Genomic DNA, 25,719 nt, shown 5'->3' with positions numbered 1-25,719 from the left:
TAAAAAATAACGCGCCTTGAACGCCACGCCATTACTTTTCATTGTTTACGAGGGGCACTCGCTGCCGCTGGTAAGTTTACTTTACTTACTTACTGCATTTTTTTTTTACATTTTAACGCATTAGCAGACCACTCATGGATTTAGTCAATAGTGGTATTTTATGTAGCCAGCTTTAGTTTGTTTATCGTAAGTTAATAATAGCTTGTTAGATTCTAAATGCAGTTAGCTAACGTTACCATACGTTCGTCAAATGTATATACTCTGTTTTTTAGACTCTTTTTGTATCACAAACAGTACTGTATTTGTAAATCTGGTATGTCATAAATGTATAGATGTAGCAGTATTGACTATTGTCTATCTGTGTGTCATGTATGTCTTGATGAATTGAAAATGGGGGACCCTGATGTAAACAAGACGAAAGTCTTGTCTGCATCCCCTTAACAATTGTGTGTATTGAGCCGTACTGTATTGTACTGTACCCATTCTGCCCTTAATTTGTCCCTCAATATCTGAAATGATGACATGGCATTGGCAGTGTTACAGCGAGGGTGTGTAGGCTAGTCATTGAAATATTATATACATTATAACTTCACGTTATTCATACCAAAGTTCATTTGGGCACAATATGTGGTCATTGGCCACTGCATGAACATGTGCTGGAGGTTTTGTGGTGATTGATTGATTGAAAACTTTATTAACAGATTGCAGAATGCGTACAAATTCAGTACGGCTCAATACACACAATTGTTAAGGGGATGCAGACCAGAGAAAGACTTTTGTCTTGTTTACATCAGGGTCCCCATTTTGGTGGTTCTCACAGCGGGACCCTTCCTCCTCTTGGAGCTTAGGGCGATGCACAATTATGGTTGTAGTCATGTGCATATTACAGTAAACACATTGAACCTGTTGTGGAATATTTTAAATGAGCCCAACAGTGAAACTGTAGAAATTCAAAATTGTATCAAAAATAGAACATAGTTTATTATCTGTTTCTATTGCCATAGAAAGAGTATGCACTGTTTACAATCAGACACACAAAAGCGTCTGACCAGAAAAGTGAAAAGAGCTCTGGTCATACTTACAATAAATACATAGTTTGACATGACGTCAAAAGATGACATTAATTAATAACAAATAATGACAATAAAGGTAAACAAAGATGTGATTAGGGGTTTTGTCGTATCTGTCACAAGATTGATATGAAGACAACAAGAAAAAGAACACGTGAAATGAAAGTGTGGAATGCAATTGGTTGCCTTGTATATTTTGTACTGTTGACCAAACTTCTTTCTTGGCTTAATTGAGTAGTTTCTGGCATGATTGATATATAAATTTAGATTAGATGTAGCGTTTAAGTTAGTCATGGTTGTATTGGAGCTCTTATAATACATAGATGGTTACAGTATGAAATGTAAATGCTAAGAAATGCAAAGTAATAACAGCTTGAGGTATGATATTCATGCATTTCCATATTCACTTTGTGCATGTATATGTGAATGTCTTAACGTAAGATAACATTAGGGTGTGTATTTATGACCATAGAAGCACAAGAAAAATATTAATACATACCGTGAATGTTACAGTATGTAACGTTAGCCTATGCATTCATATTTTTCGTAACGTATCCTAGGTTATGGGAACAGACAACAGAAAAACTGATTAATGCTGTCTCTCTGCCACCCCCCAGAAATGCTATACGGCTTTGCTCCCAGAAGAAGAAGAAGAAGACAGCTATAACCAGGAAGTACCTCCCACCCACACGATCAGAGTTCACTCTACAACCAGGAAGTACCTCCCACCCACACGATCAGAGTTCACTCTTCCTGAGAAAACAAAACTTAAGAGAGTCGTTGTTAAAATGGCGCAGCAAGGAGTTGATCTGTACCGGGACCAGTGCTGCTGTTCTATCTGTCTGGATGTACTGAAGGATCCGGTAACTATTCCCTGTGGACACAGCTACTGTATGGGCTGTATTACAGACTGCTGGGATCGAGATGATCAGACTGAGATCTACAAATGTCCCCAGTGCAGGGAGACTTTTACTCCGAGGCCTGTTCTGAAGAAAAGCAACATGCTGGCTGAAGTGATAGAACAACTAATGAAGACAGGACTCCAAGCTGCTCCTCCTGATCACTGTTATGCTGGACCTGGAGATGTGGTCTGTGATTTCTGCACTGGGAGAAAGCAGAAAGCCCTCAAGTCCTGCCTGGTATGTCTGGCTTCTTACTGTGAAACTCACCTCCAGCCTCATTATACTGTAGCTCCGTTAAAGAAACACAAGCTGGGCAAAGCCTCCACACGGCTTCAGGAGAACACCTGCTCTCGTCATGATGAAGCTATGAAGATGTTCTGTCGTACTGATCAGCAGTGCATCTGTTATTTGTGTTCCATGGATGAACATAAAGGCCACGATACAGTCTCAGCTGCAGCAGAAAGGACAGAGAGACAGAAAGAGCTTGGCATGAGTCAGCAGAAAATCCACCAGAGAGTCCAGGAGAGAGAGAAGCGACTCAAAGAGGCCCAACAGGCTGTTAATTCTCTCAATCGCTCTGCTGATAAAGCAGTGGGGGACAGTGGGAGAATCTTTACTGAGCTGATACGCTCCTTGGAGACGAGGCGCTCTGAGCAGAAGAATGTCATCAGAGCCCAACAGAGGACCACATTGACTCAGACTAAAGAACTGCAGAAGAGACTGGAGCAGGAGATAGCGGACCTGAGGAGGAGAGCCACTGAGCTGGAGCAGCTCTCACACACAGAGGACCACATCCACTTTCTACAGAGTTACCCCTCCCTCTCCGGTCCCAGTGAGTCTACAGACTCACCCAGCATCAGTGTCCTTCCTCTCCTGTACTTTGCAGGTGTGACTGAGGTCATGTCTGAGCTGAGAGACAAACTACAGGACGTTCTGAAAGAGCAGTGGCCCAGAATCTCAACAACAGTGAATGCAGTTAATGATTTACTGCCACCACCAGAGCCCAAGACCAGAGCTGACTTCTTACAACATTCCTCTCCGATCACACTGGACCCAAACACAACATACACACAGCTGTCTTTGTCTGAGGGGAACAGAAAAGCAACACGGATGCAGCAAGAGCAGTCATATCCTGATCACCCAGAAAGATTCATTGAATGGCCTCAGGTTCTGGGTAGAGAAGGTCTGACTGGACGCTGTTACTGGGAGGTGGAGTGGAGTGTAGGGGTTTCTGTAGCAGCCTCCTACAAAGACATTGGTAGAACAGGCACCGGGGAGAACTGTGTATTTGGATGCAATTCCAAATCCTGGGCTTTCTTTTGCAGACCAAGTAATTACAGCTTCAGCCACAATAACAAGAGAATAACAGTACCGGGCCCCCGGTCCTCCAGAATAGGAGTGTACCTGGATCACAGGGCAGGTACTCTGTCCTTCTACAGCGTCTCTGACACCATGACCCTCCTGCACAGAGTCAACACCACGTTCACTCAGCCTCTCTATCCTGGACTTTATGTATATAACTCTGGGGAGGCTGAGTTCTGTGAGAGATCGGGGACATTCACAGCTCCTCGACCCAGGGTTTTGGATTTAAATTGATCTTGAAGATGCTGAGTTGTGAAAGATGAGGTAATTAGGAGTTACATTCACTCAGTCACTCTATCGTTGTTCTGAGGGACACACGCACACACACACTATGTTGTTCTGAGGGACACACACACACACACTATGTTGTTCTGAGACACACACACACACACACACACACACACACACACACACACACACACACACACACACACACTGTTGTTCTGAGGGACACACACACACACACACACACACACTGTTGTTCTGAGGGACACACACACACATATACACTATGTTTTGCTGTGCTTCTAGTCTCTAGCCTACCGGGGTTTTGTTTGATTGGATATTTGCATATTCACATATTTGATTCCAATCTTCAATACCTCTGTTCCTTTGCATGTGGGGAAGTAAAAAATCTTTATTTTCATACTCTGGGTAGGTTGGACAACAATATGCAACCATTTTATTTGTATTTGATCACCTTTGGTCATTTTGGTCATTACTGTGGTATTTGGGTCTGTCCCTCCTCTCTCTGTTCCAGGGGGGGGTTGGTAACAACGTGGGGGCCGGACCTCCATGGGGAGGTGGATTCAGCCTATAACCTTCTCCCTCACCTCTTATCTCTGGGCAGCCGGGACGCGTCTAGTTTTTTACCAACCCATTTCCAGTTCGCGATCTGATTGGCCACTGACGTTTCTGGTCATGTGACATGTGCGCCCAATCGCGTGACGCCTCTGTCTTTGCCCATTTCCGCCTCGAACAGCCTGCGAACCTACCTAACGCCTAGTTTATCACTGGTTAAGCTTAGGCGACTCTTTCGAAGTTGGTTAAGGTTAGAGTTTAGAATCAGGGCTGGTGTTCTTCTATCGCCCTGCTCTAATACAAACTCTAACCTTAACCAACTTCGAAAGAGTTGCCTAAGCTTAACCGGTGATAGAAACAGGCGTCACACGATTGGCCGCACATGTCACACGACCAGAAACGTCAGTGGCCAATCAGATCGCAGAACGCGGAACTGGAAATGGGGTTGGTAAAAAACTAGACGCAGCCGGGACACTTCATACGGGACACTCTTCTATCTTCAAGGCCTTCGGTTGAACCCACAGCCAGGACGTGTGGGGCATGTTTCAGTCGTAAATGCAACTATTTTGTTTCAGAACAGACCCATCTGCGTTATCAAAAGAGCTCAAGGAGAGAGAGAGAGAGAGAGTTGTTCTTGTGGTGGCAGACTTTCAGGGAGACAGACCTAGACTGTAAATTTTTTTTTAATCACTGGCAATTCACTATTATTTTACAGATTACTTTTGTTTTTCTACTTTAAGTGTAAATGCCATAGAAATACAGTAAATTACCATTTATCAAAATATTAACCATTAAATTAAGGTTGTAAATGTATTTGATTTGACTGTAATTTGTATTTACAGTATTTGTATTTTGCAACTGTTGCTGCCAGACATTTACAGTTTTTTTGGTTTACAGTTTTCTTTTTTTTACACTGTAGATAGGAGCTGGCTTAGGAAGAATGATGAAAGTCTTTCTCTGGTCTGCATCCCCTTAACAATTGTATGTATTGAGCTGTACTGTACTGTACCCATTCTGCAATCTGTTAATAAAGTTTTCAATCAATCAATCAAACCATTCGTTGAATATTGTGCATTTTGTCTTTTCTTTTGTTCGTACTAAATAAACGTGGACGTCAGGGGCGGATTTAGGATTATAGGAGATCCGAGGCTTAGCCCAGATAGGTGCCCCCCTTTTTTTTTTTTTTTTTTGGCAGACAAGGGGTGGTTTGGAGGGGGTCAGGCACTCCAGATTTTTTTTGAATTTAATTAACCTGTACGTGCAATTTCCTGCAATATAGAGCCTTCAATCTTGACCAATAAAGCTGCTCTTTTCACTATAAAACTCAGTTAACCATAATGTAGTTGGCTTGAGATAAAGGCATGGATCTGGTTTTCAGCGTCCTTTTGATTTATAAATGGCCGTACTTTAGCTATGTTTCTAAGGTGGAAGAATTAAGTTTTTGTCAACTTGTTGATTGTGATTTAAAGCTTAATTAGTCTACCATGACACCAAGACTTAACTCACTCAAATACAGTTAGCAGCTGGATAGACCACAGATGGAAATTAGCTTCTGCTAAATCTGGTGCAAACATATTTTCATGTAACAATGATGAATTGTAATTTTTTTTTTTTTTTTTTTTTTTTTTTTTTTTTTTTATTAAATAGATTCGGGGCTTTTCAGAAAACATTCGGGGCTTGAGCCCAAGTAGCCACCCCCTAGCTCCGCCCCTGGTGGACGTCTAAACCCAGAAGGACCCGTGTGGATATTTGCTTGAAACTTGCCGTTTCACAGACTGAACCTCAATATAGAACTTTGAACAAAACGCAAAGGAATTTACTTCAAGTCACTATTTCCATGTGCTACACGAAGAATTCAGTCAAAATCTAACATTATTACCATTGAAATTCAATAGTGAAACAGGTTAGAGTTCCAAACCAATTCTGGTTTAATTCTAGATATCTAGATCATCTCCATCAGCGGCAAATACTTTCTAAAATGTTGCCATTGTTACTATTACAATTGTTTAAGAACCCAAGAGCTGAGCAATATAGTTTTGGCAGCGGTGGCCTAAAGGTTAGAGAAGCGGGTTTGTGACCGGAAGGTCGCCGGTTCGATCCCCCGGACCGGCAGGACAAATCTGGGCTGGGGAAGTGAATGAATAACTCTCTCCCAGGGCCATACCCTCAATACCAACCACTGAAGTGCCCTTGAGCAAGGCACTTAACCCCCAACTGCTCCAGTGGAGTTGCTCAGTGGCCACCGGTGGCAGACTGTGGTTGTACTGGGCAGCTCCCAGGTGTCAGACTGTTGTTGTACTGGGCAGCTCCCAGGTGTCAGACTCTGGTTGTACTGGGCGGCTCCCAGGTGTGAATGGAACTGTGTGAATGTGAAGCAGGGCGTTCCTGAAAAAGAACATTTGTGCTCAGAGAACCTACCCTGGTAAATAAAGGTAAAATAAAAAGAGTTTGATATGGCGCTTCTAGGGAAAGTACCTCCTCCTGGTGGCAGGAGTCGACACTGCAGGTGAATAGGGGAGAATATCCTTTCATCCTATCAGAATGAAATGTCACAATATGGGCATAAATGCAAACATCTTTTGTACTATGACCTTTATATATTGCTATAAAAACACAATCTGTTATCTTTAGTTTTTGTTCTTGACTATACGTTTGATAAGATAATATAATAATAATAATAATAAACCTTTATTATCATCACCATCAAATCAGCAACAGCAAAGACAATGAAGCACAATAGATGCACAGGTTAGATCCAAACAAGCTAGCATCATTAGAATGAAAATACAATAAAACCAAGTAAACACACGGCTGCTTGCCCTTGAAATCTACTCTGGAGTGAGTGAATGGTAAATGGCTGCTTTTTTATATTGCGCTTTTTATCCAAAGCGCTTTACAATTTGTTACTCACATTTTACACATTCACACACCGACGGCGGAGGCAACCATGCAAGGTGCCAACCTGCTCATCAGGAGCAATTAGGGGTTAAGTGTCTTGCTCAAGGACACATCGACACGCTGCCCGGGAGGAGCGGGAATCGAACCAGGAATCTCCGGATTGCCAGACGACTGCTTTACCTCCGAGTCCCGAGCCACTGTCGAATGAACATAGTATACTCATAGTAAACATAAGTATACTCTATCTACAATATCAATAATATAAATATGTACAGCCCACCCTGTTATAAGGTGCTATAGGTAACATTCAGCCACTAGGTGTCGCACTAGACTAGAGCACCAGCATGTCATTTATCCAATCAGGTGCCTTCCACGTGAGGACATGGGCAATAGTTTTTTGCGGGGTGAAAGCAATACTTTTATTTTGCACCTTTTCTAAAAGCTTTGTGAAAGTATTGTGTTATCCTCCCGTCCACACACACACAGCACACCCACACGCGCACACACACACACACACACACACACACACCCTAATATTGTGTTTTGAGATTTCTAAAATATCCTAGGTTGAGAGTGATATTTCTGTTATGCAAGATGTATTTCCTAATTCCTATCCTCAAAATACAAAATGTTAATTATAACGTATGAAACACAAAATAAATGTATACAAAAAAACATTTATATAGATTTTCTTTATTTTTAAGAAACATTTGTAACTTCCAACAACATACTGTACATTTCTATGTTTTGTTTTGTTCTACCAGTCTCTGGTGGCTGAGAGAGTGACACGTTTAGTATAGGTGCATACGGTCAGGACCAGTTGGACTATGACCTACTGTCCTACATCATTATGTCATATTATATATCATATCATATTATATTATATCATATCATAACAGGGATGTCTTGATGATGTGGTTGGAAAGAGTAGGCTGGGAACATGAGCACAGTTATGGTGTAATTTGTTGAAGTAACTAGATAGATAGATAGATAGATAGATAGATAGATGCTAACGGGTGCTAACAGGTGCTAGCCGGTGTTAACGGGTGCTAGCTGGTGCTAACAGGTGCTAGTTGGTGCTAACAGGTGCTAGCAGGTGCTAACAGGTGCAAGCTTGTGCTAACAGGTGCTAGCAAGTGCTAACAGGTGCTAGCTGGTGCTAACAGGTGCTAAATTGGTGCTAACAGGTGACTACATTGGTGCTAACAGGTGCTAGCTGGTGCTAACAGATGCTAGCAGGTGCTAACAGGTGCTAGTTGGTGCTAGCAGGTGCTAACAGGTGCAAGCTTGTGCTAACAGGTGCTAGCTGGTGCTAACAGGTGCTAGCAGGTGCTAGCTGGTGCTAACAGGTGCTAAATTGGTGCTAACAGGTGCTACATTGGTGCTAACAGGTGCTAGCAGGTGCTAACAGGTGCTAACAGATGCTAGCAGGTGCTAACAGGTGCTAACTGGTGCTAACAGGTGCTAACAGGTGCTAGCTGGTGCTAACAGGTGCTAGCCGGTGCTAACGGGTGCTAGCTGGTGCTAGCTGGTGCTAACAGGTGCTAGCTGGTGCTAACAGGTGCTAGCAGGTGCTAACAGGTGCTAGCTGGTGCTAACAGGTGGTAGCAGGTGCTAACTGGTGCTAACAGGTGCTAGCCGGCAGCTTTGCTCCTCTTGACTGACAGCTGCTCACTCACACTGGGCGAAGTAGTGCAGCCGAATCTTACACCAGCTGCATACTAGTTTCCTGTGTGGAAAAACAAGACACACTGTAATTACTAGTTTGTAAGATCTGTCCAATGTGCACAGATACGAGGAACATATACCATTACATTATATATATTTTCTTTGTATGTTTATCTGCCAATTTCATGATTTTTTTTTATTAATATTGTATTAGTGATAATCAAACAAGATAAGTAAACAAAGAGGCATATTAAGATTTATTTATTTTTATTTAGCCTTTATTTAAACGGGTAAAATCACATCGAGACCGAGGTCTCATTTACGAGTGCGACCTGTTCAGACAGCAGCCCATACACCAGTTACACATGTGAACAGCAACAGTGCACTCACCAGTCAACAGACAATAAATTACAACAACAACACAAAACATAAAGAGCCAAAGAGGGGGCGGAGAAAAGATTCAGCCTTAAAAACAAGAGCAGAGCATAGAAGCTCTCTCCAAGACACCCAACATCAATTTAAAGCTCGCTAGGGGGACTGAGCTCTGTTCCAGGTGGAGGGGGCAGAGTATAGGAGAACGCTAGGCTAGTGGTCCGTATCCGCTTCCATTGATTTGTGCTAAGCTAGGCTAGCTTGCAGACTGATAGGTTTCTACTGAATGCACAGAGAGTAAATTGGTCTCTATATCTATTGGTATCTAACATTGATATAATCATTCATTATTATATATAATTATTACAGTAATGTAATGGTTCTATTATGGACACTATAGTTACTTACCACCAGCCATGAGTCTTCACAAAGCAATCGATATCGTCACTAATATCGTCATCCATGAAGGCTGGAGAGAGAGGGAGAAGAACAAGCAGTCAGACAGATCTCAGATCAGGTATACACGTCGTCATCTGGTACATTCACTATACCACCTTCAAAACCGCTCTCAAAGAGCACCTACGGGAGACTGCAATTCGAAACTGGCCCCTGTAAATGTCCAAACCCAACCCCCTCCAATGTACAGTTCCCCCCAACCCCACCCCACCCCACCTACCCAACCTCCTCCAATGTACAGTCCCCCACCCCACCCCACCTACCCAACACCCCCCCATCCTACCTACCCAACCTCCAATGTACAGTTCCCCCCCCCACCCCACCCACCCAACCACCTCCAATGTACAGTTACCCCCCCCCACCTACCCAACACCCCCCCCACCCCACCTACCCAACCTCCTCCAATGTACAGTTCCCCCCCCCCCACCCCACATTTTATTGCACTGTATTATTTGACTCTGTCTGTTACTTTTTATTACAGGTATTAAACTGTGTGGGTATCAATCAAGAGACTGTCAGGCTTTAAAACTGTGTAGGACCCAGGCCTAGAACTGCACCCTGAGAGAGGGAACTGCGCCCTGAGAGGGAGGTTTGCCCTGGGTGGGAGGTTCGAAGGGTCAAAGTGGGTATCAAACAGGAGGGAAGACTGTCAAGTTTTAAACTGTGGAAACCAAACGGAGAAGGTAAAGACGACTTTGAACTGTTGAACAGTAATCCAGAACTATTTTATTGCACTGTAAAAAAAGATTTTATTTTATTCATTTTATGTCTATTCTATTCTACTATTTTATTGCACTGTACTATTGCACATTGCATTTGACTTACTCTTTTTATTATTGTCTTTTTTTTTTTAAACTGAATCAAACCATAAATAAGGTGGCCTGTTGGGATGTGAAAAACGGTGACTTTATGTGCTCATTTTATGCCTGTCTTTTTTCTGTTGTGAAGCACTTTGAGCTGCAGTTTCTGTATGAAAGGTGCGATACAAATAAAGTGTATTATTATTATTATTATTACTAACGAGTCGGTCGCTGTCAACCAGCGCATGCTAACAGATTGGACCCTTTAGATCGGCTGGTTAGTGCGGCTGCCTGTGGATCCTGTGGATCCTGTGGATCCCAGGTTCAAATCCACTCAGTTACATGATCCTCTCTCTCATCAGGCTTCTAGCGACTAACTAACCTCTAGCGAACGAAGCGCTGTAATAGTGTAACCGAGTCGATTTGAACTCGGGGACCGTAGGATCCACAGGCGCGGCGCCAACCTATAGCTGAGCTAAAGGGTCCGACCCGTGTGACCGACCCAGGCCCCACATAAGAACCACTGAATGGGACGGAGGAGAGAGAGAGGGGTCTCTTCCACAGTGTAAGTGCTGTTGCGTAAATATTCTATATTCATAATGAATTGATTAATGATTGATTTCTTATTTTCATGTATAAAGTAATAATTAGATAAATAATGTGATGCATAAACAATTTGATGTAAAAAAGCTAAATTCATTGGTCAACAGTTAAACGTGATAAGGCACAAAGTCTCACGAGAGTATGTCACCTTTAACCGTCACATTTAACCGCGGAAAGAGAGAGCGGGCGCGCTCTGACGGACGACAGTTGAGCAAGTGTACACGCTGCTCGACACGTTTTTAAAGCGACATTTTATAGACGTCTGGAGTTGCAGCAGACCGTCAAACGTATTCCATTGGACAAGGACTCAGGAACCTCATGGAAAAAATAGTCTACGAACAGGTCGAAAAGTACCTAGCGGAAAAAAATCTAATCTACGAATTCCAATCTGGCTTCAGAACATCCCACTCCACTGACACATGCCTTCTCTATTTGAATGACCACATCAAACAAGAGGTGGACGCAGGCAAATACTGCGGCATGGTCATGCTGGACCTACAAAAGGCCTTTGACACGGTCAATCACTCCATTCTGATTGACAAGCTAAAAGCAATTGGTTTTGATAGTCTATCAGTGAGCTGGATGCAATCCTACCTTGAGGGGAGGGAACAGATGGTGGAGGTAAACGGTACCCTATCCCCCCCCCTCACAGTGAGCTGTGGTGTTCCACAAGGAAGCATACTAGGACCGCTACTGTTCCTAATTTATGCAAATGACATGTCGTCAGCTTGTGACTGCAACTTGTTCCTGTTTGCGGACGACTCAGCCCTGCTGGTCTCTGACAAGAACAAGTTACAGGTTGAAAAAACCCTCAGCTCGGAACTAGGCAGAATCTGCATATGGCTCGCTGATAACAAACTATCATTACACATGGGCAAAACAGAGTCCATTCTCTTCGGTTCAAATAACAAACTCAGCAAGACCGACGGCTTCTCGGTTACAGTGGGTGACAATATTGTCACAAGGAAAGATGAAATTACCTACCTGGGGTCCATCCTAGAGGCTAATCTCTCCTGTGACAAAATGGCATCCAATGTAATAAAAAAAGTCAACCAACGAACTCGATTCTTGTACCGGATCTCCTCTCTGGTAAACAAGAACACCCTGAAGACTCTGGCAGGAGCACTCATTCAGGGGTACTACGACTATGCTTGCACCTCATGGTACCAAAGCACCTCAAAGGCGCTAAAAACAAAATTACAAACATCTCAAAACAAACTGGTCAGACTACTGCTTGACCTTACTCCTAGAACCCACCTCACCCCTGCCCACTTCGACAACCTAGGATGGCTTAGAGTAGACGACAGAGTACAACAACTTGCAATGGGCCTGGTCTACAAGATACACTACACGACCAAGGTACCCATGTACATGTCAAAATACTTCCCAAAGGTCAGTGAATACCACGATCACAACACCAGAGGGAGCTCCACAAATCATGTCAAACCCAGATTCGGCTCAAATAAGGGACTAAACACGTTTCGCAATTATGCCACATCAATGTGGAACGCCCTACCCAAAGCTGTAAAGGAATGTGGATCACTACCCACTTTCAAAACCTCTCTCAAGGGACACCTACGGGAGACTGCAATTCAACACTGGCCCCTGTAAATATCCTAACCCAATCATTCCAACCCCCTCCAATGTACAGTCATTTACCTAGTATGGTTTTGTCAATAGTTCAATGTACAATTGTGTTTGTTTGTACAGTGTCTCCTCCCCCCCCCCCCTCAATGTACAGTGTTACTTGTTTATACAGTGTGCCCCCCGCCCCCCCCCCCCCCCCAACCACCTCCAATGTAAATTACCCAGTATGGTTGTCAATATCCCAATGTACCCAACCCCCCCCACCCAACCTCCAATGTACAGTTTCTACGTCAAATGTATATACTCCCTTTTCTTGACTCCTTCTGTATCACAAACAGTACTGTATTTGCAAATCTGGTATGTCATAAATGTATAGATGTAGCAGTACTGACTATCTGTATGTCATGTATGTCATATATGTCTATATGAATTGAAAATGGGGGACCCTGATGGAAACAAGACAAACGTCTTTCTCAGGTCTGCATCCCCTTAACAATTGTATGTATTGAGCCGTACTGTATTGTACCCATTCTGCAATCTGTTAAATAAAGTTTTCATTCATTCATTCATTCACCTCTTTTCTTGACAAGCGGCCAACGAGGTATTTTATTTCTTTTGAGTAAATGCATTTGGTTTGATGCACGAGCTAAGTGCCATTGTATTGTAACTAGGGATGTCCGATATTATCGGCCGATATCGGCATTAAAATGTGATATCGGAAAATATCGGTATCGGTTTTCAAAAAAATATTATAATAATAATATTTACATTTCTATAACCTTTATTTACCCAGGCAAGCAAGTAAGAACAAATTCTGATTTTATTTATTGTCAAAAGTATGCATAATGTTGTGTTAATTCCACAACAAGAGATATGTAATGTTAATTACCTGAAATTATTCCATTTGGGGGGGGGAAACCCTGCATATATCGGTATCGGTTGATATCGGTATCGGAAATTAAGAGTTGGACAATATCGGTATATCGGTATCGGTAAAAAAGCCAATATCGAGCATCCCTAATAGTAACCGTTGCATTTGTACTGTGTTCATTCAATAAATATAGTTCTCACGGCGTGCGAGGGACGAGGAGTTGTGATGATGAGCCCGAGATAATAAACGCCCGCTTATAAAGAACCGACCTGTGTCGTTGGGAAGAGAGCGCTACACACACGGAGACTCACCGCTGCACGGCTTCCCGCAGACGTTCCTCGTCCTCCGATAGCCGGAGTCACAGTGGTAGCTGTCGCTCAGCTGGAACAGGCCATAGAAGCCGAGGGACCAACGCCTCCGCGGTCTCCAGTGCCACGGGCTCCAGTGCCGACGGGTTCTCAGGCCTCTCTTCTTCCTCCTCCTGTCATCAGGATCCTCCTCTTCTTCCACTGTTGTGGTCGTTGGGGCTGGTGTTGTGGTCACCTCGGCTGGTGTTGTGGTCGTTGGGGCTGGTGTTGTGGTCGTTGGGGTTGGTGTTGTGGTCGTTGTGGTCGTTGTGGTCGTTGGGGCTGGTGTTGTGGTCACCTCGGCTGGTGTTGTGGTCGTTGGGGCTGGTGTTGAGGTCGTTGGGGCTGGTGTTGTGGTTGTTGTGGTCGTTGGGGCTGGTGTTGTGGTCGTTGGGGCTGGTGTTGTGGTCGTTGTGGTCGTTGGGGCTGGTGTTGTGGTCGTTGGGGTTGGTGTTGTGGTCGTTGTGGTCGTTGGGGCTGGTGTTGTGGTCGTTGGGGCTGGTGTTGTGGTCGTTGGGGCTGGTGTTGTGGTTGTTGTGGTCACTGGGGCTGGTGTTGCGGTCGTTGGGGCTTGTGTTGTGGTCGTTGGGGCTGGCGTTGTGGTCGTTGGGGCTGGTGTTGAGGTCGTTGGGGCTGGTGTTGTGGTCGTTGGGGCTGGTGTTGTGGTCGTTGGGGCTGGTGTTGTGGTCGTTGGGGCTGGTGTTGTGGTCATTGTGGTCGTTGGGGCTGGTGTTGTGGTCGTTGGGGCTGGCGTTGTGGTCGTTGGGGCTGGTGTTGAGGTCGTTGGGGCTGGTGTTGTGGTCGTTGGGGCTGGTGTTGTGGTCGTTGGGGCTCTCGTGGTGGTCACTGGGGCTCTCGTTGTGGTCGTGGTGGTCACTGGGGCTCTGGTTGTGGTCACTGGGGCTCTGGTTGTGGTCGTGGTGGTCGTTGGGGCTGGTGTTGTGGTCGTGGTGGTCGTTGGGGCTGGTGTTGTGGTCGCTGGTGGCTTTATCAGAAGAGGCTCACGATAGCCATAGATGGTCACCTTGTTGGTGTCGAAGCCGCTCCTCCGCTCCACTCCACAGATCACTGCCGAGAACACAGAGTAATGAAGACATGATACTTTGCAATGTTAAAAAAAAAACAGAACTGGGTAGCAGCGGATACGGACCACTAGCCTAGCCTCTTAACTCATTCGGCGCCAGCGTGTGCCCCCATCCCTGCTGTCTCTGGGCCAGCTTTTCGTGACCGTTTTCGCGATATTTCACGATCTTTGCGGAGCTATTGTATATTCTATATTATGCTATGATCGCGATCGCGATTCTCGAACGTGTCCTTCTCACTGCTACTCGCAAAAGAGAGTACCTAGTTGTTTTGGGGCTGTGGTGGGGCTGGTACTAACACACTAATAGCTGGCCCATGATGTTCATAAGGTAGGCGATACTGCCACCTGGCGGATTTAGATCGTCACATTGCAATTCCAACGTTATGCCAGGAGGCTCCGGGGGACTGTGTAGAACGGGGATCAAAGGGAAAAGATCAAACGACCAAAACCCGACTTTAAGCACGTTATACTTATAGCACGTGCATGAGCCTGGTCTCTTTTGAAAGATAACATTCTGAAGTTTCTGATAAAAAATGTCACTCTTAGTGCTAATGAAATAGAGTACCATAGGTCTGAACTTGAGTTGAACTTGAACTTGTGTACTCACGTGTTTCTGTAGTAGTTGCAATATCCAAAAGTATATTTCCCAAAAAATTGGGTAGCAGCGGATACGGACCACTAGCCTAGCCTCTTAACTCATTCGGCGCCAGCGTGTGCCCCCATCCCTGCTGTCTCTGGGCCAGCTTTTCGTGACCGTTTTCGTGATATTTCACGATCTTTGCGGAGCTATTGTATATTCTATATTATGCTATGATCGCGATCGCGATTCTCGAACGCGATTCTCACTGCTACTCACAAAAGAGAGTACCTAGTTGTTTTGGGGCTGTGGTGGGGCTGGCCTGGTACTAACACACTAATAGCTGGCCCATGATGTTCATAACGTAGGCGATACTGCCACCTGGCGGATTTAGATCGTCATTGCAATTCCAACGTTATGCCAGGAGGCTCCGGGGGACTGTGTAGAACGGGGGATCAAAGGGAAAAGATCAAACGTCCAAAACCCGACTTTAAGCACGTTATACTTATAGCACGTGCATGAGCCTGGTCTCTTTTGAAAGATAACATTCTGAAGTTTCTGATAAAAAATGTCACTCTTAGTGCTAATGAAATAGAGTACCATAGGTCTGAACTTGAGTTGAACTTGAACTTGTGTACTCACGTGTTTCTGTAGTAGTTGCAATATCCAAAAGTATATTTCCCAAAAAATTGGGTAGCAGCGGATACGGACCACTAGCCTAGCCTCTTAACTCATTCGGCGCCAGCGTGTGCCCCCATCCCTGCTGTCTCTGGGCCAGCTTTTCGTGACCGTTTTCGTGATATTTCACGATCTTTGCGGAGCTATTGTATATTCTATATTATGCTATGATCGCGATCGCGATTCTCGAACGCGATTCTCACTGCTACTCGCAAAAGAGAGTACCTAGTTGTTTTGGGGCTGTGGTGGGGCTGGCCTGGTACTAACACACTAATAGCTGGCCCATGATGTTCATAACGTAGGCGATACTGCCACCTGGCGGATTTAGATCGTCATTGCAATTCCAACGTTATGCCAGGAGGCTCCGGGGGACTGTGTAGAACAGGGGATCAAAGGGAAAAGATCAAACGACCAAAACCCGACTTTAAGCACGTTATACTTATAGCACGTGCATGAGCCTGGTCTCTTTTGAAAGATAACATTCTGAAGTTTCTGATAAAAAATGTCACTCTTAGTGCTAATGAAATAGAGTACCATAGGTCTGAACTTGAGTTGAACTTGAACTCAATGTACAATTTTGTTTGTTTGTACAGTGTCTCCTCCCCCCCCCCCCTCAATGTACAGTTTTACTTGTTTATACAGTGTGCCCCCCCCCCCCCAACCACCTCCAATGTAAATTACCCAGTATGGTTGTCAATATCCCAATGTACCCAACCCCCCCCACCCAACCTCCTCCAATGTACAGTTTCTACGTCAAATGTATATACTCCCTTTTCCTGACTCCTTCTGTATCACAAACAGTACTGTATTTGCAAATCTGGTATGTCATAAATGTATAGATGTAGCAGTACTGACTATCTGTATGTCATGTATGTCATATATGTCCTGATGAATTGAAAATGGGGGACCCTGATGTAAACAAGACGAAAGTCTTTCTCTGGTCTGCATCCCCTTAACAATTGTGTGTATTGAGCTGTACTGTATTGTACCCATTCTGCAATCTGTTAATAAAGTTTTCAATCAATCAAATTCAATCACTTGTGTACTCACGTGTTTCTGTAGTAGTTGCAATATCCAAAAGTATATTTCCCAAAAAATTGGTATGGCTGAAAAAACACCCTGGGTCCATAGCCTGAGGTCTTGTGTAGTACATGTCCAGATTGTATAAAAATCCATTCAGAAATGAGTGATATAGAGCGATTTTGGTCAAAAGTGAAAAAGAAAGGTGTGCATGTTTCCATTTTCTCATAGACTCCAATGCATTCGTCGAATCTTTTACTTCCTGTTTTAGCTCGTGACTTTTCACCTAGATCCCTGATTCGCTTATCCCCACGTGGGGTATCATTGGAAAGCCACACTCATTGGTTACAACCCTTTCCAATAATCTTCGAGATCGCCAAAGGATTTACGGAGGTAGAGCCTCGGGAGTCGGGAGTGGTATTCGAAAAAATTAAAAGCCTGCTAAATACTTTGGCGCACGCCTCACATATCGGCATGTAACTCGAGAACCAACTGCTGAACGGATTTTGTCGCCTGAAACGCCAATCGACAGGCTTTAATTAGATATATATATTGTATTAAAAATATATGCACACGCGAGCCGCTAGAGGTCGCCAAAGTGGCGCGTCGCGCCGGTGGGCAAATCATCCTCAAGAGGGCCCACATGTCAAGAGGCTCGCTTAAACTCTGGGAGAGGTGTTCTTGGCCAACAGCTAGGTTAGTGGTTAGTGGAGCTAAACTGCAAAGGTTGGTGGAGAAAAGGAAGGCTGTGGTATAGATCTGAGGGACAGAGAGGGTTGGTAGGAGGGGAGGAGGTGGATCTGAGGGATGAGAGGGTTGGTAGGAGGGGAGGAGGCAGGCTGAGGGACAGAGAGGGTTGGTAATAATAATAATGACTTGGATTTATATAGCGCTCTTCATGACACCCAGAGCGCTTCACAGAGTCCATTATTCGTTCATACACAGTCATACCGGTGGTGGTAAGCTACAATTGCAGCCAGAGCTGCCCTGAGGCAGACTCACGGAAGCGTGGCGAATAATCAACGCCTACGGCCCCTCCGACCACCACCAACATTCATTCACATGTATACACATTCATACGAATTCATATGGTAGGAGGGGAGGAGGCAGATCTGAGGGACAGAGAGGGTTGGTAGGAGGAGAGGAGGCAGATCTGAGGGACAGAGAGGGTTGGTAGGAGGAGAGGAGGCAGGCTGAGGTAGATCTGGGGATGAGAGGGTTGGTAGGAGGAGAGGAGGCAGATCTGAGGGATGAGAGGGTTGGTAGGAGGGGAGGAGGTGGATCTGAGGGATGAGAGGGTTGGTAGGAGGGGAGGAGGTGGATCTGAGGGATGAGAGGGTTGGTAGGAGGAGAGGAGGTGGATCTGAGGGATGAGAGGGTTGGTAGGAGGGGAGGAGGTGGATCTGAGGGATGAGAGGGTTGGTAGGAGGAGAGGAGGTGGATCTGAGGGATGAGAGGGTTGGTAGGAGGAGAGGAGGTGGATCTGAGGGATGAGAGGGTTGGTAGGAGGGGAGGAGGTGGATCTGAGGGATGAGAGGGTTGGTAGGAGGAGAGGAGGTGGATCTGAGGGATGAGAGGGTTGGTAGGAGGGGAGGAGGTGGATCTGAGGGATGAGAGGGTTGGTAGGAGGAGAGGAGGCAGGCTGAGGTAGATTTGGGGATGAGAGGGTTGGTAGGAGGGGAGAAGGCAGATCTGAGGGATGAGAGGGTTGGTAGGAGGGGAGGAGGCAGATCTGAGGGATGAGAGGGTTGGTAGGAGGGGAGGAGGCAGATCTGAGGGATGAGAGGGTTGGTAGGAGGGGAGGAGGTGGATCTGAGGGATGAGAGGGTTGGTAGGAGGGGAGGAGGCAGGCTGAGGGACAGAGAGGGTTGGTAGGAGGGGAGGAGGCAGATCTGAGGGATGAGAGGGTTGGTAGGAGGAGAGGAGGCAGGCTGAGGTAGATCTGGGGATGAGAGGGTTGGTAGGAGGAGAGGAGGTGGATCTGAGGGATGAGGGGGTTGGTAGGAGGGGAGGAGGCAGATCTGAGGGATGAGAGGGTTGGTAGGTGGGGAGGAGGTGGATCTGAGGGATGAGAGGGTTGGTAGGAGGAGAGGAGGCAGCCTGAGGTGGATCTGAGAGACAGAGAGGGTTGGTAGGAGGAGAGGAAGTCTGTAAGATATGAGAGGGGGGGGGGGGGGGGCAGTGAAGGGCTTTGTAGGTGAGAACCAGGATTTTACAATAGAGCCAGTGGAGATCTCATCATAATGAAATCGACGTTCGAAATCTCAAACTCCTTGTCCGAGAAGGAAATCAACTGTTGTGTGATTGGAGGATCATAAAAAGAGGGCGGAGTTTGAGAGATAGGACACCTCACCTTTAGCCAAGATGTAGTTCCGATACGGCGTGAGACGGTGACTCAGCACAATGGCGTCTCCCAGCTTCGTCTTGAGCTCGCAGACAGACGCCGTCCGTCCCTCCGACAGGCCGGGGACCAGAGCCACTGCAGCCAGCGCCAGCAGCCACGCCGTCATCATGTTGTCTGGACCTTCTCTGGAGAGAGAGAGAGAGAACCACAGAGTACACCATCATGTTGTCTGGACCTTCTCTGGAGAGAGAGAGAGAGAGAGAGAGAGAGAGAGAGAGAGAGAGAGAGAGAGAGAGAGAGAGAGAGAGAGAGAGAGAGAGAGAGAGAGAGAGAGAGAGAGAGAGAGAGAGAGAGAGAGAGAGAGAGAGTGTACAGGACCCTGATGTAAACAAGACAAACGTCTTTCTCTGGTCTGCATCCCCTTAACAATTGTGTGTATTGAGCCGTACTGTATTGTACCCATTCTGCAATCTGTTAAATAAAGTATTATTTAGTATAGTAGAGAGAGAGAGAACCACAGAGTACTCCTTCATGCTGTCGGGACCTTCCAGGAGGTCCATCAGGGCCAAAACCTCATGCACAAGAACAGCTTCTACCCCTCTGCAGTGAGTCTCATCAACAAGAACAGCTTCCTCTGCAGTGAGCCTCGTCGACAAGAACAGCTTCCTCTGCAGTGAGCCTCATCAACAAGAACAGCTTCCTCTGCAGTGAGCCTCGTCAACAAGAACAGCTTCCTCTGCAGTGAGCCTCGTCAACAAGAACAGCTTCCTCTGCAGTGAGCCTCGTCAACAAGAACAGCTTCCTCTGCAGTGAGCCTCGTCAACAAGAACAGCTTCCTCTGCAGTGAGCCTCATCAACAAGAACAGCTTCCTCTGCAGTGAGCCTCGTCAACAAGAACAGCTTCCTCTGCAGTGAGCCTCGTCAACAAGAACAGCTTCCTCTGCAGTGAGCCTCGTCAACAAGAACAGCTTCCTCTGCAGTGAGCCTTATCAACAAGAACAGCTTCTACCTCTCTGCAGTGAGCCTCGTCAACAAGAACAGCTTCCTCTGCAGTGAGCCTCATCAACAAGAACAGCTTCTTCTGCAGTGAGCCTCGTCAACAAGAACAGCTTCTACCCCTCTGCAGTGAGCCTCATCAACAAGAACAGCTTCCTCTGCAGTGAGCCTCATCAACAAGAACAGCTTCCTCTGCAGTGAGCCTCGTCAACAAGAACAGCTTCCTCTGCAGTGAACCTCGTCAACAAGAACAGCTTCCTCTGCAGTGAGCCTCGTCAACAAGAACAGCTTCTACCCCTCTGCAGTGAGCCTCGTCAACAAGAACAGCTTCCTCTGCAGTGAGCCTCGTCAACAAGAACAGCTTCCTCTGCAGTGAGCCTCATCAACAAGAACAGCTTCCTCTGCAGTGAGCCTCGTCAACAAGAACAGCTTCCTCTGCAGTGAACCTCGTCAACAAGAACAGCTTCCTCTGCAGTGAGCCTCGTCAACAAGAACAGCTTCTACCCCTCTGCAGTGAGCCTCGTCAACAAGAACAGCTTCCTCTGCAGTGAGCCTCGTCAACAAGAACAGCTTCGTCTGCAGTGAGCCTCGTCAACAAGAACAGCTTCCTCTGCAGTGAGCCTCATCAACAAGAACAGCTTCCTCTGCAGTGAGCCTCGTCAACAAGAACAGCTTCCTCTGCAGTGAGCCTCGTCAACAAGAACAGCTTCCTCTGCAGTGAGCCTCGTCAACAAGAACAGCTTCCTCTGCAGTGAGCCTCATCAACAAGAACAGCTTCTACCCCTCTGCAGTGAGCCTCGTCAACAAGTACAGCTTCCTCTGCAGTGAGCCTCATCAGCAAGAACAGCTTCCTCTGCAGTGAGCCTCATCAACAAGAACAGCTTCCTCTGCAGTGAGCCTCGTCAACAAGTACAGCTTCCTCTGCAGTGAGCCTCATCAGCAAGAACAGCTTCCTCTGCAGTGAGCCTCATCAACAAGAACAGCTTCCTCTGCAGTGAGCCTCGTCAACAAGAACAGCTTCCTCTCCAGTGAGCCTCGTCAACAAGAACAGCTTCCTCTGCAGTGAGCCTCATCAACAAGAACAGCTTCCTCTGCAGTGAGCCTCGTCAACAAGAACAGCTTCCTCTGCAGTGAGCCTCGTCAACAAGAACAGCTTCTACCTCTCTGCAGTGAGCCTCGTCAACAAGAACAGCTTCTACCTCTCTGCAGTGAGCCTCGTCAACAAGAACAGCTTCCTCTGCAGTGAGCCTCGTCAACAAGAACAGCTTCTACCTCTCTGCAGTGAGCCTCGTCAACAAGAACAGCTTCCTCTGCAGTGAGCCTCGTCAACAAGAACAGCTTCTACCTCTCTGCAGTGAGCCTCGTCAACAAGAACAGCTTCCTCTGCAGTGAGCCTCGTCAACAAGAACAGCTTCTACCTCTCTGCAGTGAGCCTCGTCAACAAGAACAGCTTCTACCTCTCTGCAGTGAGCCTCGTCAACAAGAACACAGCTTCCTCTGCAGTGAGCCTCATCAACAAGAACAGCTTCCTCTGCAGTGAGCCTCGTCAACAAGAACAGCTTCCTCTGCAGTGAGCCTCGTCAACAAGAACAGCTTCCTCTGCAGTGAGCCTCGTCAACAAGAACACCTCAAATCCTCTGCAGTGAGCCTCGTCAACAAGAACAGCTTCCTCTGCAGTGAGCCTCGTCAACAAGAACAGTTTCCTCTGCAGTGAGCCTCGTCAACAAGAACAGCTTCCTCTGCAGTGAGCCTCGTCAACAAGAACAGCTTCCTCTGCAGTGAGCCTCATCAACAAGAACAGCTTCCTCTGCAGTGAGCCTCGTCAACAAGAACAGCTTCCTCTGCAGTGAGCCTCGTCAACAAGAACAGCTTCCTCTGCAGTGAGCCTCGTCAACAAGAACACCTCAAATCCTCTGCAGTGAGCCTCGTCAACAAGAACAGCTTCCTCTGCAGTGAGCCTCGTCAACAAGAACAGCTTCCTCTGCAGTGAGCCTCATCAACAAGAACAGCTTCCTCTGCAGTGAGCCTCGTCAACAAGAACAGCTTCCTCTGCAGTGAGCCTCGTCAACAAGAACAGCTTCGTCTGCAGTGAGCCTCGTCAACAAGAACAGCTTCCTCTGCAGTGAGCCTCGTCAACAAGAACAGCTTCCTCTGCAGTGAGCCTCGTCAACAAGAACAGCTTCCTCTGCAGTGAGCCTCGTCAACAAGAACAGCTTCCTCTGCAGTGAGCCTCGTCAACAAGAACAGCTTCCTCTGCAGTGAGCCTCGTCAACAAGAACAGCTTCTACCCCTCTGCATCAACAAGGCTTGGGACCCCCACTGACACCCCCACTGTGTTACATCAACACACCCTTACTGGACTATATACACTCAAAACTGTTCATACTTTTTGCACAATACTGCACAATTGCACAGCCCTGCTACATATTCTATTCCACTGTATTTCTATTATTATTTAGTGTATTATGTGATGGATCACGGTTTATGTGGGTTTTATTTTATTCTAAGGTGCTTTGGCTTTATTTAATCTTTCTGTGAGGGACAGCTGTCTATTTCGTCTTTCTGTGAGGGACAGCTGTCAATTTCATCTTTCTGTGAGGGACAGCTGTCTATTTCGTCTTTCTGTGAGGGACAAGCTGTCTATTTCGTCTTTCTGTGAGGGACAGCTGTCTATTTCGTCTTTCTGTGAGGGACAGCTGTCAATCACTGGCCTCTGCAGTTAATTGCCCTGCGGCATGGCAGGTGTGTGGGCTTGATTGCCACCTGATTGGTGTCAGGTGTGCAGTGTCTTTAAGTAGGTTTGGTTGACTGTGTTCAGATGCTTGTTGTCCATTTCATGTTTTTCACTCAACAGTAGAGGAGTGTCCCAAGCTCATGCTTCTAGGGTTTTCTCTGTCTCTAGTGCTGTTGGTTTTCTTGTTGTTTTCAACTGCTAGGCAGTGGTGGTGATTTGGGGATTTTTACCCAGTTATTTTACACTGGTGTTTTGTGTTTCCTACAGTCTTTTTTTTTTAATTTATATTATTCTTGTGTTTAACCCCCCACTCTCTCTCATCGCTCAGCGATACCAGTGGTTACTGGGTAACTTTAGGATTCCCCTTTTTGTGTGTGTCTGCGTGTGTGTCCTACAACCCCCCCCCCCCCCCCCCCCCCCCAATCCTGACAGTATATGCTCATCAACTCAATCATCTTCTACTTCCTGTTCTTTGTCAACCAAAACACAAGACAAAAGGAATGTTATCTTCCTGTTATAGGAGCCTTCCTCGATCCTACCAGTTACCGACTCCATCATTACGACTCCAGTTACCTATACTCTTAGTTACGCTGCTGGCCAGTATGAATACAAAATAAATAAAATGGTAAATGGTGCATTTATATAGCACTTTTATCCAAAGCGCTTTACAATTTGTTCCTCACATTTTACCCATTCACTCACACACACATTCACACACCGATGGCAGAGGCAGTACACAAAAAAGGGAAAGAAAAGAGATTAGATGTTTACGTTGTACTTTAGTAAACTTATTAAAAGTGTACTATTTTGTTAGTAAGCGTAATTAAAAAAGAAAACATCAAATTTAAATATATTTGGGTGGCTAAGTGGCGCAGTGGGCAAGGCGCTCGCCACTAACGCAGGAGATGCTGGGATCGAGCCCAGCTCTCGGCGTTGCTACCAGCTTGGCTGGTCGTTCATACTAATACAATTGGCAGTGTTAGAGGGTGGGAAAGCCGGTGGGTGTGGATTGGACGTTGTGGACAGCGACTCCTACAGGTCGGTTGGTGCGCCTGTTCAGCAGAATCAGGAAGCATCGGGGGCAGCGTGAGCCTCCCACGCGTTACTCCTCGCCACTGAGAGATCGCGCTGTGCAGGTGAAAAGATGCAACAGCTGCCTCCTCGTGTACCGGAGGGGACACGTGATGCAAGGCTTCTATCCTCACTGCAGCCGGCCAGTGGGAGGCATAGTCTAGCAACGTTCGAGACAGGGGGAGGGGAGAATTGAAGGGAGAATTGGCGAGGCGAAATTGGGATGGGAGAAAAATAGAAAAACGAGGAGAAAAAAAAAGGTATCTGTCTGGATCAAATTATTATTATTTTTTAATATATTTAAGTAGATATTAATTATAACTTTCAACACACTAAGTACAACTTAGGTGGTTTAAATTTAACCCAATTTTAGTATATTTTCTGAATACATAAAAAGTATACTAAAGTACACAAAGTATACTTCCAGAATATACTGGTATTGATACTTGAGCATACTTTTCTTTTTCTTTTCTTTTTTTTTCTTGGACCGACTGAGCTCAAAGTAAACACAGAGACAAGTGGGTTATGGTTTAAACTTTAGGGAACGATTTGGCAAAAATAGGCAACCCAGTTGTAACTTTGTATAGCTAACCAGAGAGATGACATGTCCATGTCTAACACTTATAACACGTCTTGTCTTAGGATTTGGATTTGTCTTATATCACTTCACACAGTCGAAACGGATGACAAGCTTTGGCGTTCAACCTATAACTGATCCGTTTAATGATTTGTAATTTATGAAGGCAGCCCCCCTGTCCTTCATTGAATGAATGAATTAATAAATTAATAGTTTATTTAGAACAATATAAAATAATCAAAAAAATAACAACGAAGAGATCAAATACAAAAAATGGACTGTAAAAGAAAAGAAAGAAGAAGTAAATAAGCATAATAATAATAATAATAATAATAATAATAATAATAATAATAATAATAATAATAATAATAATAATAATAATAATAATAATCATAATAATAATCATAATAATAATAATAAGGAAGATGCTGGTCAGGTCCTGCCCCTTGTTACAATAATGACCCTTTAACCAACAACGTTCAGTCTTTAGAGACGCCAACCACCTCATCAAGCAGCTGATCTAATTGTACGTCTATTGTATATGCTCTTTTTATATCTATATCTATTTTATGCTCATTTTATGTCTATGTAATGCTAATTGTCTATATGTAATGCTAATTATATATCAATTTTATGCTCATTTGACGTCTATGTAATGCTAATTGTCTATATGTAATGCTAATTATATATCAATTTTATGCTAATTTGACGTCTATGTCTATTTTATGTCCATTTGTGTCCATTACTGCCCTGTGGCCTGCAAATCTGGTATGAAAGATTCTATACAAATAAAGTGTATTATTATTATTATTTTACATTTACATTTAGTCATTTAGCTGAAACGCTTTTATCCAAAGCGACTTACAAGTTCTGTTCGACAAGCCATCAGGAAGGGCACAAC

The 25,719-nt window shown here is 45.3% G+C and overlaps 2 protein-coding genes across 2 annotated transcripts; one reads left to right on the top strand and one right to left on the bottom strand.

Moving 5' to 3' along the window:
- The first annotated feature begins 1,725 nt into the window (after positions 1-1,725).
- On the top strand, positions 1,726-3,638 carry LOC311231509 (tripartite motif-containing protein 16-like). Its single transcript, XM_084318117.1, has one exon. It carries the CDS (start codon positions 1,859-1,861, stop codon positions 3,566-3,568), a length of 1,710 nt encoding a protein of 569 aa, XP_084174243.1. The 5' UTR covers positions 1,726-1,858; the 3' UTR covers positions 3,569-3,638.
- Positions 3,639-7,716: 4,078 nt separating this feature from the next.
- LOC311232576 (uncharacterized protein) lies at positions 7,717-19,606 on the bottom strand (the record flags this gene model as incomplete). The annotated part of the gene is made up of 4 exons (XM_084319437.1): positions 7,717-8,762; positions 9,482-9,542; positions 13,702-14,737; positions 19,450-19,606. The coding sequence occupies 2 exons, from the start codon at positions 19,604-19,606 to the stop codon at positions 13,878-13,880; spliced, it is 1,017 nt and encodes a 338-aa protein (XP_084175563.1). The 3' UTR covers positions 7,717-8,762; positions 9,482-9,542; positions 13,702-13,877.
- Between the last annotated feature and the right edge of the window lie 6,113 nt (positions 19,607-25,719).

The sequence above is a fragment of the Notolepis coatsorum genome (genome assembly GCF_963971535.1).
Source record: "Notolepis coatsorum genome assembly, chromosome: 7".
NCBI lineage: Eukaryota > Metazoa > Chordata > Actinopteri > Aulopiformes > Paralepididae > Notolepis > Notolepis coatsorum.
The sequence above is the reverse complement of the archived record's forward strand: the minus strand, read 5'-3'. Positions and strand labels throughout refer to the sequence as shown.